The 18,216-nt window shown below is 36.8% G+C and overlaps 1 protein-coding gene across 2 annotated transcripts in view; it reads right to left on the bottom strand.

Moving 5' to 3' along the window:
- Nucleotides 1–18,216, bottom strand: part of Nbea (neurobeachin) — a 525,499-nt gene that overhangs the window by 385,444 nt on the left and 121,839 nt on the right. For both annotated transcript variants that reach the window (XM_060378339.1, XM_060378338.1), the window contains exons 12-18: nt 17,060–17,212; nt 15,755–15,923; nt 8,024–8,103; nt 7,181–7,243; nt 6,994–7,091; nt 5,600–5,692; nt 1,163–1,271 (exon numbers count right to left, since the gene is read on the bottom strand). In XM_060378339.1, the coding sequence (XP_060234322.1) occupies nt 1,163–1,271; nt 5,600–5,692; nt 6,994–7,091; nt 7,181–7,243; nt 8,024–8,103; nt 15,755–15,923; nt 17,060–17,212 (765 nt within the window). The remainder of the gene's footprint in view (nt 1–1,162; nt 1,272–5,599; nt 5,693–6,993; nt 7,092–7,180; nt 7,244–8,023; nt 8,104–15,754; nt 15,924–17,059; nt 17,213–18,216) is intronic.

Here is an 18,216-nt window from a genome sequence, read left to right on the forward strand (position 1 = left end):
CCTTCTGATCCTAGTCTGTACGGTCTCCTCAGGAGTGGCTGCATTGTCTTCTTCTGTGGCCTGGTAAGGCTGCTCCCCCCTCAGGGGGGAGGTGATCAAAGAGTTCATGTCAGAAGCAGTTCATGTCAGAAGCAGTCCCTGTTCCCATTACTATGGAACCCACTTGGACACTGAACTGCCATGGGCTACATCTGTGCAGGGGTTCTAGGTTATCTCCATGCATGGTAGTTGGTTGGAGTATGAGTCTCAGGAAAGACCCCTGTGCTCAGATTTTTTGGTTCTGTTGCTCTCCTTGTGGACCTCCTGTCCTCTCCAGATCTAACTATTATTTCCCACTTCTTTCATAAGATTCCCTACATTCTGCCCAAAGTTTGGTCATAAGTCTCAGCATCTGCTTTGATAGTCTGCAGGGCAGATCCTTTCAGAGGCCTTCTGTGGGAGGCTCCTGACTTGTTTCCTGTTTTCTTCTTCTTCTGATGTCCATCCTCTTTGCCTTAGAGAATTCTCGATAGAGGAATATCAAATGGCAGAGAAACACTTAAAGAAATGCTCAACGTCATTAGCCATCAGGGAAATGCAAATCAAAACTACCCTGAGATTTCACCTTACACCCATCAGAATGGCCAAGATCAAAACCTCAAGTGACAACACATGCTGGAGAGGTTGTGGAGAAAGGGGAACCCTCTTCCACTGCTGGTGGAAATGTAAACTGGTACAACCACTCTGGAAATCAATCTGGAGCTTTCTCAGACAAGGAATAGTGCTTCCTCAAGATCCAGCTATACCACTCCTAGGCATATAACCAAAAGATGCTCAAGTATACAATAAGGACATTTGCTCAACCATGTTTGTTTTTTGTTTTTTGACACAACCCAGGACTACCTACCTGCCCAAGGGTGGCTCCAACCACAGTAGCATATCACGAGCCTTTCCACAGGCCAATCTTAATTTCTCAATTAGGATTCCCTTTTCCTGGAGATATCTAGGTTTTGTGTCAAGTTGAAAACAAAAAACCAAACAAAAACAACCAGCAAAGTATTCATCCTTATCTGTAGCCATTAGGTTGTTAATTGGTTCAAGTAGTGATTTCCATCACATAAAAAAAGTTTCCAACATATACGCCACGCTAAGAATTTTTGTCAGTTTTTTTTTTTCACTTTACCTCATAAAGTGTGTTGTATGTAGTGACAGTCACAGTGTTTGTATGCAGCATCAACCTTTCTCCAAGAAGAGTGAAGAGACTATGAGTATGCATAATTTCAACTTTTCGCCTGGAGAGAATGGAGGGAAAAACTGTGAGGAACAGTGGAGCCTATGATCACATGACTCTGGGCTAAACATCTCTTATAAACATGCAGACTCATACAGTTAATTACTTTATCATCTTCCTTCTTCAAACAGCAGCAACAGTTTATAACACAGCTATCTACTAATATCCTGCCACTTTATTTAAACAGTTCTCAAGAAAATTCTCCAAACAATTAAAATATGAAACATACTCAAATTACATAACCATCTGTGAATGGAAGGTATTATTCCCAGATTATAGTAATTATCTAGAGGTTTTTAGACTTTTAACCCTAACCAGAACATGTAATTCCAAGTCTGTAATCTAGTTTGTAATGGATCTTAGCATAAAAACAATCTAAAGAATGGTCAGAGTAAACACATGCACTTAGATTGTAGTCACAGAGAAATAATCCTGCTTCCCATCAGTACTATGTCTGCATTGCCCACAGGTTAAAGAAGCACTGTTTTGTTTACTTCCATTCATCGCAATGTCTCCCTCCTGCTTTGGTATGCATGTGAGATGTACCCCGTAGGCTCTTGTATATGAATACTTGGTCCCTATCTGATGTCACTGTTTCAGGAGCTTATAGAAGCATCAGAAGACATCAGGGACCCTCCTACAGCACGAGGGTTACACACATGTACCATCACACCTGGTTTTTACATGGGTGCTAGGGATCCAATCTCAAGTTCTCATGCTTCTCGAAGGGGCACATTACTGACTTTGCCACCTCCCTACTCTTAACTTTTTTTTTATTTTAAGAAGAAACTGTGTTAAAACTAGGCAGTCACAAAATGGTGTGTCTGTTAGTGATCCATTCTCCTCATGTTCTGATGGTATAACTTAAGTTTCTGATTTCTACGTAAGTCTTATAATTTTCTTAAAAAGAGGCCTACATTTCTAAATTTATAACTTAGCTTCTGAATATTTTAGTATTGAAAAGAATGGTTCTGTACAGTGTTCCCTTTCACAACTTTATTGATTACAGTAATATTTCAAAGGTAGTTTAAAGTCATTAAGTTTCACCCCTAAAGAACATTAGGTGGCTGAATTTTATAACAGCATGTGAACACATATTCATGCGATTATCTTTTCTCCTGCTTCTGGTCTAGCATGCGGTCTCTGATGTTTTACTATTAGCAGCAATGTTGCATGGACATTTGTATGCTAAGTAACAGTCTCCTCCACTATGAAGGGAATGACTTAGGCATACAGCCTAAGTATCTATCTTTTAAAATTGTATTAAATTGTTTTCTAACATCAGGATATCAATATATAACTTCCCTAATAATTATGAAATTTCCACTGATGTAACTTTCTTGGCAACACCTGCTAAAGTCAAACGTTTTAAAGTCTGTCACTTTAATGAGTATTAAAGACACTTTTTTCTTTTACATTCTTCCTGTTTATCATCGAGTCCGATTTCCTCTGCAAAGACTTTTCTTTGTATATTTGTCTCCTCAATCGTTTTCATTTCCTTGTTATATTTGCACAGTCACAAATTACATATATAAAATTATTTCATCCTAAATTTGATATATCCTGAATCTTCTTTTAAAAAACATGGTACTTTAAAAGGCATTTTAAAAAATGCCTTTCCTTTAATCACCAAATTTATTAACTTGGCTGTGTGCTTTAAATTTTCCCTAATCAAAACTGATTTAAAGTACACTTTCTAAGAGCTTTAAAACCTTCTTTTCAAATCTTTAACCAACTCCACTGTAATAATACACACAGTGTAAAATTTCCTTTGCAGGACTATAAAGGAACAAGTGCTCTAAACAATCCATAGTGTCTGACTACTATCCCACAGCTCAGTTTCAAAGCATGTTCATCATTGTACAAGTTTCCTTGGTCCCATTTATATGTAATTCCCATTCTCACTGACAGTCCCAAGCAGCCATTTATGTTCACTGTAGACATTCCAAAAAAGATGAACCCTAAAATATGTATTTTTGCATATGGTTTTCTGAGTATCATATTTAAGGGGCTCATTGTGTCATAGCATTTAATAACTTGTTTTTGAGGTTTGTTAAGAAATGACAACTGTGTGAACTCACATTTATTTACTCTAGAGCTCATGGGCTCTGGATTCCTCCTATTACTTAACCACACAATAATGGTGTTAAGAACACTTAAGGGCCATGACAAATGGAAACATGTTCTGCCTTTTCTGAAGTAGACGTGTTAATAATGAAAATACCCGGCTGACGTTTTAACAATAGAAATACCAGGCTGAAGACTAACGTTTTTGCTTTGTTTTTGTTTTTGTCTGACGTACAGCTCTGTGGTTTGTTTTACAGCTGAACATGTGGCATACCCTGCGGCATGATGCACAGCATTGTCGATCTGCTGGCTTTCAGAGTGTCCTACAGGTGCCACGACAGGACCCGACAGGATGCCAGGCCTAAGTGGTAGAATGGTGCTTTCAGGAAGTATTAGTTACTGGGGAAAATGACTTTCCTATCTCTAGTAAATATGGCTTATATATTCACATTTTTCCTTTTCCTTGGGATTTAATTTGTAATTCTTTTACTTAAAAATTAGCCTTTCTCATTTTTGCTATTTTTGAAACCATTAATTGCTACTTCCCTCTTTCAGCATTCACTCAATTCATTTGTGAGTTTGTTTTTGTTTCTTGTTTGTTCTAAAATCCCTGTATCATCATTCTATCCTGTATTTCCTTTTTCTATATGACAGCTATGTCTGTTCTTCTAAGCTTTTATCTTCTATGTGAAGGTACTTTGCCTGCATGTATGTCTGAGCATCATGTGCAAGCAGTGTTCCTGGAGACTGGAAGCGAACAATGGAACCTCTGAAACAGCATTTACATATGGCTGTGAGCCACTGTGCAGGTGCTGGAAAAGAACCTGGCTCCTCCAGAGAGCAGCCAGTGCCCTCAACTGCTGAGTCATCACTCTAGCCCCAACTTTTAAATATTTAGATAACAGAATTGATTTCTGAATTTTGTTCTCACTTCAAGTTATTTCATGTTCAGAAGAAAATGTCGGTTTGTTTCAACATTTTAGAGCTTTTTATTTAGGTATACTACAACTTCTGGAAATTTTCACATGATATGTGAAGGTATATCATGTTCATCTTATTTGGATATTTTTCCTTTTGAGGTTTGCAGACTAAAATAGGTGTCTATCTTGAAGTTTTAAATTACAAGTGGTTCTAAATTCTACTTTATGGGCGATTTAACCTTCAACACTATAAAATATACGTTATCCACCCCCAGCTACTGCTTCTTGGCTTATGTGCTGTAGGCCGGATATAAGTGTCAGGAGCCTCCCCACTGTTTGCTTTCAGTTACGTGGTCTTCCCTGCTTACCTTTTATCTCTACCTGTCTCCGTCATTGAGTATTATACACACAAACAGGACTGTTTTACAAAAAAAGTCAAAAAATTCTGGTCTTTCTGCTTGTTTTCTTCTTATTTTTTTTTCTGTTAAATTTATCCAGTGTTTTCCAGCAGTAATTAGTATTTTCCACTCATTCTAAATTGGCTGAAATGTTCTCATCAATTTTTCTAAGAATTATTCACAGAAACAATTTCTCACGTGCTCACAAATTTTGTGGCAGTATCTCTTTTGCTTTTAGTCTAAGTTGTGTTTTAGCGTAACATTATGGCCAGGGTCACTTCTTTCCTTAGGCACTAGACAAAACTAGCAGCACTGAGTTTTGGGAAATTACAAAATTTGTTGTCTTCAGCAACACTGAAGACAATACCAATCATGTTCATTTGTACAAAATACAGTCTTACAAAAGAATACTTATGTTCTAGACAACATGCTCAGTAGTTGCTTACAGAAAGAGTTTTGGGAAATGTGTTATCATCAGATATACAATCACAAAATGTCAATGAAGTTCACTGTTAGGAAAGAAATCAGATACACAATCACAAAATGTCAATGAAGTTCACTGTTAGGAAAGAATAGACACAATTTAAATAAACTATCATGTCAGTGTGTATGCCTTTACATTTCCTGGAGAACTCAATGTTCTTGGGGAAGTTTTCATTTTACTCATATAGATGTGTACTCCATATTAACAAATCTATTTCATTATATTGTCAAAGTTTGCAATTTATCTACACAGGAATACAAAAATTAACTAATTGAATTATAATCTTGTTCCAACATCTACTATTTATTAAATATTACTTTACAAAGACACACTTACCATTTTTACATTTTCCATAGTTACTGTCTATTAAAATAAATTTTCATAGGCTAAAACTGAAATGCAAAACTCATAAAAATTTCAATAATAATTTCTGTAATTCATTATGAAAACATCAACTTACTTATGACCTAAATGCTTCAAAAAATATCCCAGAACTTTCAGCGCTTGGACCCAGATACTTTCACTTTTAGAGGCCAATAATTTGTAGATCACCCTAAAAAACAAATCATCTTTTAAGTACCTAATTAATATTGCAAAGAAAAAAGTACTTTATAAATACACATATTGCTTTCCAGCACACTGGATAAAATTCCTGGCTATATACTTAGACCGTATCTCAACTTCCGTTAGGGCGCTCAGCATGCCAACAGGTTGACTTTATCCTACTTATGGTTGCTAAGTGAACCACAGGCAGACACCTACCTTGTTATTTCTCTGTTCTGAAAATTTAGAGATTATTATTAGTATTAGAAAAGGGACAAACACGGAGATAATACAGCAAGAGAAAAATCACATACATATCCACTGGTGAACGCTACCATGGGATGTAAATACGAATAATCCTAACTTCCCTTTTCAAATTCACTGTATTGACCAAAACTGCTTGTTTCAGACCTCACCTATATAAGTATGCCACGATATTAGTTACACAGTTCAATGATGCATCATCACCTGAACTTCTTATGCCCAACTAAAATAACAGAAAATTGGGTCTAGAGATGTATGTAGCTCAGCAGTGAGCTTTGTCTTCCATGTGTAATGCTGTGGGTTTGAGCCTCAGCACCACAAGTAAGATAGAACAAGAATTACATGAAATTCATTCTTTTTATTTTTGCTCATTCTGCTGAGAGGGTAAAAAAGTTTTTCTTTAAGGAATTGCTAGAAGCTAAATTATAGGTTGGCATTCATAAAAATTCTAATCTAGAAACCATGCTTCCCTTATCGGCAAATAATTCATAATTGCCACAACTAGAGTCACTTTTCAAATTATTTTAATTTTGGTCTTTGGTTCTAAAAACATCTTCAAATCTGTAATTCTCACTATTATACCTCACTCCTGCCTCACAGAATCACCTCTAAGAGCAACAAGTAAAATATTTTCTGATGGTTGTACTACACTAGTTTTTCCTTTCTCGTTCATATTACCAACTATAAATCATATCTATATACATTAATATATAATTTAACTATAAATACAGATCACTGAGCATGCTTGGTCTGCAGGTATCTCCGTCTCTAGCTCTCCATAACTTTCTCACATCTTTTTTTTTTTTTCTGAAATGTACCATGTTCTTTATTGTCCTCTCACAAAAAACAAATAAATCTGCTTTTCCTACTATGCAAGGTCTGCATTGCAGCAAATTACAATCATTCAACTTCATAATTGAGACCACTTCAATACAGTTATTTAGCTCCTCAAAAATGTAAGAACTGGCAGCTTTTCCCCGGTCCCACTTCTTCATTCACAGAATTGTCTAGGGTACACAACTGATAATACTGATATTATGGTTATACCTTATTCCATTTCTTTGATCAAATGCTGGTATCATTGAGGCTGGGTGTTCTGACATTAGGGCCACTAATAACTGTAATACATCATGGATATTTTCATCCTGCATAATAAGAAATAAAAAATTGGGTTAAAATTGCTCCAAATCTTTAAATAATTAAAATGAAAGATAAAAAATATGTTCTACCCTACCTCATGCATTGTAAGTAAATAATTTAATATGCTCTGAAGTTCATCTTCTTTCACGCCTCGATCCTGATTAAAAATATTTCATTAGTTAATGAAAATAAGAAATTATGACTTTGAAGAAAGGCATCAAAATCAAGGATATAAAAGTAAACAGAAACTTAAAAGCAAACTGTTCAATAAAATTCTGCCTTGTTTCATAATTTAAATATTATTTTATTTGGATTTCAGAAGTAACTATTTAGATATTAAAAATATTAAAACTTAGAGTCAGGAAAGCAGCACAAGCCTTTAGATGCAGATCTCAGGAAGCAGAAACAGGGAGATGTCTGCTGGCTTAAGGCCAGCTACAACATGAACAAGACCTTGTCTCGGGGAAATCTACTATACTGTGATGATTTCATGCTACCATGTTCTTGTTATCTACTGCTTCCCTAAAACAATGGAAATTCAGGGGTTTGTGGGATCACAAACCTGTATGTGTACTGTCTTAAGACTGTTTGTGTATTCCTTTTAAATCACCTTTTAAAGCCCTTCATGTCAGAACACTCTTCAATCTTAGCTAAAATGGAACCCATATCATTTTCTAGAATAAGGTATTCCTGCTTTTTTTTTTTCACATATTCCTTGCTTCATCTGGTGCATCTCTTTTAGCACATCCATACTTAGCATGGGTCATCTCAGTATGTATTCGACCAAACGGTAAGTGCAAAACAATGGTACTTTTACAGAGTTTGTAGAGCAACATGAAAAGGCATTCTTAATAAATTAATGACAATGATTTTTAAACTTTGACAATAGTTCCTTTTCGCCCAATACATTTGCAACTATAAAATAAAGTTCTTTTACCTTTAATATGAGCTGTTTCAGAAAAAGCAACATAAAAGCCCGAAGTGATACGATCTCTTTCTGTGATGGCCGGGGACCATCTAAAAAGAAAATAAGCCACAACACTGAATAAACTTAATGCAATTATATTCAAATCCTGTAGAAGCATTTATTAAGTGTTTTTAAAATCATAATATAAGTGTTGCCGCTGATATTTTACCAGTTCAAAAATATAAGAATAAGATTAATTTTCAGCTTTTTGGCAATTCCACATTATTTCCTGAATGTTAGATTTAGGATTAAGAGCTGCTTTAAATCTCCAATATATCATTTCCACTAATAAATGTATGATCACCTAATACTAACATGGGTGCTTTTCTCTCTTTTTTTTTCTTTCTTTATTACAATTTATTCACTTTGTATCACCTCTGAGCAGAGGGTCTAGGTTATCTCCATACACGGTTCTTGGATGGAGTATCAGTCTCAGCAGCAACCCCCCCCAGGTTATTTTTATTAATTTAACAAACTTTCAAAATATTCCATAAAAAAATTTCCAATGAAAATATTTCTTTGTCCTGTAAACCTCTCCCCATTTATAGACTCTTTTAAAGTCCCATGCATATACAAACTGTCCCATTCTACCTCCTCACAATTATTATTTGTGCATCCTTTTCTCCCATGTACAGTGCACACTGTAGTGAGCACCAACAAATGCTGAATTGAAAAATGAAATCAAGCATGGGAAATTAAAATATGTTTATGAGTCCCACTGTATCTAAATTCAAAAGATCTAACTGTGAAATATCGAATTGCCAGTAAAAATGACAACTGGAAAGGATGTGCATACAGTATGACATGTAACAGAATACACCTTTAAACATAACAAGACTCACAAAACTTGCTTAAACATCAAGTCTTTCTTAAAGCAACTAACATTAATGTCACTCCTTTATACATTTCCAAAGCATAATTTTGGCTAGTACAAATAAAGCTGCTATGAACATAACTGCATCCTTGTTCTTTAGTTAAACATCTTTTGGATATATGCCTAGGAGTGGTATAGCTGGATCTTGAGGTATCACTATTCCTAATTCCCTCAGATGTCCTTTATTACCTATGATTATTCACTCACAAACAGTTTATCTAGATTACTGCATTTACAAGCAAACTGTCACCCAGTGCATTCATCTATTATTAGAAATAAATCTGTTCCACATTTTCCAGTTGTTAGCCATATTTTTGCCTACTCTACTTTTTGCAACAGCAAAGTATCTAAAACTTCTTATAAGTACTTGATACTACTTTTTTGAAGCCTGCCTCATTGTGGTTTATAAAATATACAAAGAACACAGAAATGCCATAGGTTGGGTCTTATTTCATTGAAAGGATGAAGTTGATAGTATGGCTGAAATACAGGTAATGTTAGGACAACATGTGTGTAAGGTATATGGAAAGCAATGAGGACAGTGCTTCAGTAATTTAAACTGTAAAGATGTAGTAACTACTAACACTCGTCACAATCTTTACAACAAACATGGTGCTGCGGAAAAACAAACTTATGTGCATGCTGCATGTATGACATGAATCCGCTTTTAGTAAAAATAAAATAATAGTAAAAATTACTGGACAGGTTAAAAATTAAAAGCAAAAAAAATCATAACTTTACAACAGTGGCTCTCAATACAGTTACTTCCTAAGGCAACCCTTTAATACAGTTACTTATGTTGTAAGGACCCCAAACCATATATTTTTTGCTACTTTGTAACTGTTATATGTGATATATCTTGCGACTATTATAAACCACAATGTAAATATATGATATACAGAATATCTGATATATGACCCTCAAAGGGGTTACAACCCACAGACTGATAATCAATGTTTTACACTGAGTTAATGGTACAAATGATAAAACTCTGGAGTAACAAGGTAAAACAGGCAAATATGTAAATATATACTAATATAGCTAATATGAGCCAGTTCCCACTGTGGAGAAAATAGTGCAAATACCATAATCATAAAGCTGAGCGGAGCCATGTGGCTTTAAATGGAAATAGAGTATGGTGTGTATTCATAACTGAAGTTACACTTACAGTTGGATTTCCTAGATCTGTCCACTAAGAGCAGCAAAAGAGGATTAAAAAAAAAACAGAGAGGACCCTAACTAAAACGTCCAATCCCCATCCAGAAAGTCAAAGAGGATGGACATCAGAAGAAGAAGAAAACAGGAAACAACCTAGGAACCTACCACAGAGGGCCTCTGAAAGCCTCTGCCCTTCAGACTATCAAAGCAGATGCTGAGCCGGATGGGCAACTGTTGGGCAGGAGAACGGAATTTTAGGTAAGAACTGGGAAATAGTAAGAGCTGGAGAGGACAGGGTCTCCACAAGGAGAGCAACAGAACAAGAAAATTTGAACATAGGGAACTTCCCAGAGACTCATACTCCAACCAAGGACTATTCATGGAGATAACCTAGAACCCCTGCACAGATGTAGCCCAGGGCAGTTCAGAGTCCAATTGGGTTACATAGTAATGTGAAGAGGGACTGCCTCTGACAAAATCTGATTGGCCTGCTCTTTGATCACCTCCCCCTGGGGGGGAGCAGCCTTACCAGGCCATAGTAGAGGACAATAAAGCCACTTTTGATGTGAACTGACAGACTAAGATCAGAAAGGAGAGGAGAACCTCCCCTATTAGTGGACTTGGGGAGTGGCATGCAAGCAGAGGGAGGAGGGAGGGTGGGATTGGGAGGTGAGGAGGGAGGGGCTTATGGGGGGATGCAGAATGAATAAAGTGTAATTGATGAAAAATTTAAGAAAAAAGGGAAAAAATAATTTAAGAACCTTAAATGACTTTCAAAATTGGAGGAAAACATGGAGTTAGTCAATTGGCATGGAGCACGTCTCGCCCCTGGGGGCAATGGTCTCCTGAACCTACTCAGACCTCGGACACCACCACTGCTAGTTCTAGAACTGACGCAGGATGTTCCAACGAGGGGTTAAGGCTTCTCATAATATTTCCTATAAGCCCACACCTGTTTGTCTATATCCCCCATTTTTATTCATTATTAGCCAGATAGAGCCAAGTAATTGTGGTAATGATACTTGCTTTTTTGCCCAATGCTGGAATGCTAGTAAATTTAGGTATGCCCTGGTTACTCGCATGCCTCACTGGGTACCTGTGCCTATTGATGCCCCTCACGCTATGACTCTCTTCAGACAGAAAAGGGATCTTGGAACTACAGCCACCATTGTTACTACCATCTCATTGACGGCTGTTGGAGCTACCACCAGGGCATTAGCCATGAGTCATACTGGGCAGACTGCTCAGACCCTGAATAATCTTTTAGCCAATGTAGCTCATGCCTTAGTTGTACATAAAGGAATTAATGCTCAACTAAAAGGAAGCTTGATGGTGTTCAATCAGAGGATTGACCTCTTGCAGGAGCAAATTGATACCCTATGGCAAATCGCTCAACCTGGCTGTCAATGAAAGTATGCGGGACTTTGTGTCACTAGCATACAACATGAGAATTTTTCCTGTGCTGCAAATCTGTCTAAACAATTGTCGAGCTAGATTTTAGGTAATTGGACTGGAGAATTCGATACTACGATGGAGCAGCTGAGAGTGGCCATTGTCACAGTAAATTCTACCGGAGCGGACGCAGGACTAGCCACAGGATTATCAACATGGATTGCTGCAGCCATGAATCATCTGAAGGAATGGGCGGGCATGGGAGTGTTAGCAGGCCTTTTGGTGTTGGTCTCCTTGGTTTGCCTGTGGTATATATGCAAGATTAGAGTCTCACAACAGAGTGATGCAGCCATGATCATTCAGGCCTTTACAGCCATTGAAGCAGGACATTCTCCCCAAGCATGGTTGGATACCATAAAAAGCTAAAATGATACGCTCAGGATGCGAGGCTAAGCACTGCACTCAGGGTCAGCCGCTTTGGACCCAGAGAAGAGCAAGTCTGATTGCATGCGGGTTGATGCCCCAGGTCCCGCCTCTGAGAAAAAGGTATCGGACGGGTCTGATGCTCTTTGGGTGGATGACACCTAAATGAACATCTGTACAAAGTCCCAATTTATTTCCAATATCAGAGATCAGACCTCTACTCTTGCCTGATGCGTCTAAAACAAAAAGGGGGAACTGTAGAGAGCTGCGGAATGCTATGCCTTAAAGATGGAGCTGGTTTCCGCCTTCCACCTTCCCGATGGTGAGTGCTCTCTGTCACGAACAACTCCACATTTGGCTAAGGCTGAGGATCTGGCTTGCTTCCATGTATGTGGACCTATCTGCATTGCCCCCGTGGCACGCCTGGGTTGGCTACCCAGAGGCTATTTAAGCTGTGGGCTGGCTTTCCCCGGGGTCCGAGGATTGTTCAATGTTCCTGAATAAACTGCATTGAAAAAAAAAAAAAAAAAAAAAAAAAAAAAAAAAAAACAGCAGGCAAAACTAACACTCATATCTTGGCTTGTAAAAATCTACATCAACTAAGCAAGCAAGGGTTCTTTGGAAAAACAGGGTTAGGACAAGAATGATAAAAAATGGACAAAGAATATTTTGTGTGTGTTTACAGTAAGGAAGTACTACAAACTAATGGATATCTGCCATAAAGGCACAACATGTCCTCTGCAGCTTCCTACTGACCAATCTGACAAATGTAAGCATAGACATATATAAGGACGCCACACAGTGCTGGTGCACTGTTCTTTGATGGTCCTCCATCAGCTTGTTCCATGCTGCACTGCCATATGGCATGCTCATTCCTGTACAGCATTCCCAAACATGTTCACAGAATAAAAAGACAAAACCTACTCTATGGAACAGATTTTATGGCCACCAAAGACTAGAGTTATTACAGGGTAGCTACCAGTTTTCAGAAAAAGCTACCAGTTTTGAATATAATTCACCATATAAAAGAGGAATTCATGAGACCATACTGATATAAAAAACTGAAAAACAAATACATACACAAGAAAAACAAATTCTCTCTTATAGCAGTATGCAAACTATTATGTTAGAAAGTATCACTCTTGGCAGCTGACAGAGTAAGAGAAATTTCCTCAAGATTCATCTTGAAATAAGTAGGTGAAGCTTGCTGCAGAACAAGGTATGTACACAATCTGAACAAGGAGGCAGGACCCTAGACAAGCACTCATGTTTAACACCATTAGACACAGCCAACTGAACAGCATCTATTTCTTTGACAGGGCAGGTTGAGACAGAAACAGGATTTCCGTGATTCTCATGTCAAAAATGAAAAACCTGGGTCACCATGAAAAAGCACATAGAAATCTAAACTGAGTAGTGTCCAAAATCTGCCTGTGTTTTTCAACAATGTCAAGGGTACGGCTAAAAAGTGATCAAACTCTCAGTGCACACAGAGAAACATGAAAGTGACTACGTTTAAGTAATACAATGGTCTTGCAATTGGTATTTAGGGAAAGATAAACACTATTTGTTTCTAGAATTGATACTATTGAAGTAATTGATAAAATCCAAATGGGGCCTTTGGGTTGGAAGTAGCACTATATTAATGATAACAATCTAATTTGCATTGGTCCCCATTATAACTTAACAGGATTAACCTCTACCTTTGGGGAAATATACAGGGAAGTATTTGTGGTAAGAAAACATTTTCTATAATTTATTTTCAACTGATACAAAGAATAGTGCACATATTTGAGTGTTTCACAAAAAGAGATGAAAATGATAAAAGTTTCTGAGTCAGCATTACACCTATCAGGCTATCCCATGAGTGGCATACGAGTTTAATAAGGTAGAATAAAAGGATATATGAATATATTAAATATGAAACTATACTTCAGTTTTCTTCTATAACTCTTCACAGGTTTTATGTGTTATAAAGTACTGTGGTAAAGCAGAGGCTAAGTTAAATGATAATATGGTTTGTTTATAATGGGGAATACTGCAATGTAGACTTTCAGAACATGGGCCCCAAGCTCTTTCACACTAAGTCACACAGCTGTGATTCAAACTTCAGAACTGTTGATGTGCAGCTTCCAGTATTTTACTGGAGAAAATATGGATGGTATTAACAGCACCTACAATGTTAGTATATATCTGAACATGTTTATATGTCTCTAGTTGTATTACATATTGTTAAATATATTAATAAAGAGTACTCAACAGGGACTGACTCTGGACATAATCAACTCAAAAGTCACAAGATAAACTCTGAAAGGACAGACAGACATGACTGTCAGTGACAATTATTGACTTCCATTATAAGACAAAATGTATAACTACCTAAATATTAATACTAGTGATATTTATTTTTCCTTTTAAAAGAGATTGGTGTAACTACACTTGTAAGACCACTGTGAAAATGCCGAGAAAATTCCCATCAAACAGTGCTAGTAAAACTATCCTGATAGAACATTTCTGAAAAAAAGAAAAAGAAAAAAGAAAAAAAAAGAAAATATTTTTAATTAGCCCTTTCTTGTCAATTCTTAACAAATCAGAGACAGTCAGCCCCCCTTTTCAAAGGAAGTCCACTGGCTGCTCAGTCTCCAAGTGGGTTCCTAGTAAGGGGATCAGGGGCTGTCTCTTACATGAACTCAGTGGCTGGCTCTTTGATCACCTCCCCCTTGGAGATGCAGCCTTACCAGGCCACAGAGGAAGATGATGCAGCCAGTCCTGATGAGACCTGATAAGCTAGGGTCAGATGGAAGGGGAGGAGGTCCTCTGCTATCAGAGGACTAGGAAAGGGCATAGGGTGAAAAGATAGAGGGTGGGTGGGACTAGGAGGAGACGAGGAAGGGGGCTACAGTGGGGATAGAACGTGAATAAACTGTAATAAATAAATATATAAATAAAATTAAATTTACAAAAGGAAAAAATCATATTTTTATGAAATAAAATTTAAAACATAACAGGAAGCATAATTAGAGTGGTAAAAGCTTGATTCCTTAGAAAAGTTTAACTATTTTCACGTATGAAACATACTGACGGGGCAAAAGCTGCACTTTCAATAGTGCTCCTCCCTGTGCAGTGGACCATGAATGTTTCTTTTTTTTTTTTTCATGAATGTTTCTTTTTTTTTTTTTCATGAATGTTTCTCTTTGAGATTATTTTGTACTTTAGTGTACTTACAGAAGCATATATGTATAATTAGAAAACATGGCTATATTCTTAAGGCATAAAAGCAAGTATATGAAAATTAAACCATTTTCTATCACACTCAGGTCAAACAGCACATTTGAAACAAAAGTTCGAAAGACTCAGCACACTAGCAGGCACTGACGGGAACCAGTCACATCTCCCCATTTTTAACACCATGACTGTATTTTCCAGAGCTCCTGTAAAAAGCACCTCAATTAAAACCAAGCGCATTTTTAAAAATGTTTATTTCAAAGTATTCTTAACACTATAACATTCTTAATACAGTTAATTTGTGTATGGGGGTGCACGCTTGCCACAGACTAGAGGTCAGGGGACAACTTGCGTGAGTCAGTTCTTCCCTCATGTCAGTGGAGGCTGAAGGGCTAATTCATGCCATTAGGTCTTGAGGCAAGTAACTGTAAGCACTGACTCACTAACCCTAGATATCCTTTTTTATAAACAAACACAAACAAACACATGCAGCTTCTAACATAATATTGTACCTCCTAAGAAACCAAAGAGCTAAAGGATAATTCCATGGTCATGCAGATGTGTTCACTGCGCTAGTGGCCAGGATATAAACAAACACAGAAAAATGGAACTGTCACAGGGGTTCTTACCTAACCCTTTAGGCGTGATGCCACTGCTGTCAGCAGGGTTAATGACCCAGTAGTAATATTTTAATGTGTGCATCAGCTGCAAGACTGTTCCCACTCTCCGTATAGTGGTATAGATGGTAGCAGTTCCAATAAACTCAGCAGACAAGTACGTATATAGGGAAAGTTGAACCTAATACATAATTAAAGTAAGTTTAAAGTGCTTTAAACACAAATTCTATTTTAATTCAAATGCAAATTGGTAAAGGACAAAATATTACAATTTATTCTGTGACTTAAAATAACATTTCTTAATAATCATTTATATTTTAAAAAGTAATAATCAAAACAAACATTCCAATAAAACTGATTTCAATAAAGATAATCCACAAGGCCCAATTAGAAAACAAGGTTCTATATTTAAGGAAAATAGCCACCGTGAATTATAAATGATACTTTAACATAACAGAGGTTAATCTAATTCTAGATAAAATGATACAGCAGTGGCTTCGGTCTAAGACAGCTTCTAAAGAAAGGATCTGTTGGTAGGCCTTGAGCACATGCTTCTCCAGAGGAACAGAGGCAGCATATCAGAGAAAGCATACATTATCATACATAGCACATGCCAAAGGTTGTGTGACTCCACTTCCTTCACTTATTGCTACCATACAGAGTTATCATCTAGATTCTGACCACACACTGATTACAAGAAGGAACAATCATTAGTTGTGAACTTAGTACTATAGTGAGATGAGCTGTATGCAAATCAAGAGTTAACATTATCCACTCAGTTGTATAAAAGATTTAAAACGTATGAAAGACAACCCAAAATACTATATTTTAAGATTTACAGATTTAAGTTAGGATAAGTTAGGAATAAATTCAATTATCAGATATAAGGCATTCTGTTAATTTCTAAAAAAATAATATATCTTATGTATATGCTAATTTAAATATATACATATATATGTCATGGTGAAATATCTAACTTCAAAATGAAAGTAACTTTCCAGTCTAAATGATCACAGTACTCTATTGTCTTTTCCTAGTTTTTCAACAGTATATCAGATTTTCTTTGTTGACAAGGGATGAATCACATCTAATAACATTACAACTTAGTTCTACAGCACCTTTAATGTTTAACTATAGTTTCATTTATTATATTTACATATTCAAATTTTTATCTCTGCTTTATACGGACTAGAAAATAAGCAAAACAATGTTGAATATTTACTACTGGATATATTAGATAGAATAACTATACATTTATCATTAACTTTATTTTATAACATTAAACTATAATTAAATGAATGAACCCGAGCTACAAACCTTTGCAGGTGTGTGTATCCAGATGGCAGGGTTGAATAAAATGTGGTCACATAGCTGCTTCAGTAATGGTGCTCCATGAGATAAGCCATCAAGGTACTTTGCAAATGATAAAAACTGCTCCAAGACAGCTCTAGTTATGTGAACTCTTGATGACTAAAGACAGAAACAGAAGATTTATCTAAAAACTGTGATATCAAATTATATAATTGAAATTGTCCCTAAAAGTTTAAATGAAAAGCATAGAATTGCATATTGTCTCTGTTAGCAAAAATGTAGTTATGTGAAATTTTATATTTGAGTGAAAGCTTGCTACCTAAAGCCATGTCTAGGTCAATTACAGATACGTAACTCCTTTCAATATAAAGGAGTAAACCATGCGAAGACTCAAAAATGACAGCAGATCTTAGGTTGAGAGTTAAAAATTGTAATTCAAAAAATAAAGGGAAAAAGAAGTGCTTTTATTCACAGTCGTTCCACAAGTACGGTAGAACCCTCTGTTTTATTCCTCTAGGCAACACTGACAAATGCAGTTCACTTGCTTGAACACAAACCTGCCTGGCCTGGCTATCATACGTCAGACCTGACTCTTCTGGACACAATGTTCTTATTCAGCTTTCATGATCCTCAGAGTACTCCAGAGACCTCTACTCAAATACAACATGCTTTGCCTCTTTTCACTACAAATGATACATCTCCTTTGCTAACACTCTTAACTTCTTCACTTAACATGTCTCGATGCAGAATAATCCCGTCATAACCACTCAACACCAATGTATGACTTACCGCTACACACAACTAAACAACCCAGCTTTTGAAATTCACGCCACTTCTTTAAGATGGTCTGATAAAGTGGGCACTCTCCCACGTAACTGCAGAACATTTAAAATACAGCCTATCTGTCGGGAGCCGTGACTCAGCGGCCTGCTTTGATATTTAATTCTCAGTGGAGAGACTGCTTTTACTGGACCTTCTCTAATGGCAGAGGAGAACTTGCAAGTCCATCTCCTTTTGTTTGTGACAACAGGTGGGATAGCTTGTGAGGGTTACACCTCTTCCTCAGGCTCCTTGTGCAAATTAACCATTGTTCTGAGATGTTTCTACTCTGGCTTAGAAACTCTACAATAAAAAGACAGGCTGACAGTTACTGCAGAAGAAGA

This window comes from Meriones unguiculatus, chromosome 2, assembly GCF_030254825.1.
Source record: "Meriones unguiculatus strain TT.TT164.6M chromosome 2, Bangor_MerUng_6.1, whole genome shotgun sequence".
NCBI classification, from domain to species: domain Eukaryota; kingdom Metazoa; phylum Chordata; class Mammalia; order Rodentia; family Muridae; genus Meriones; species Meriones unguiculatus.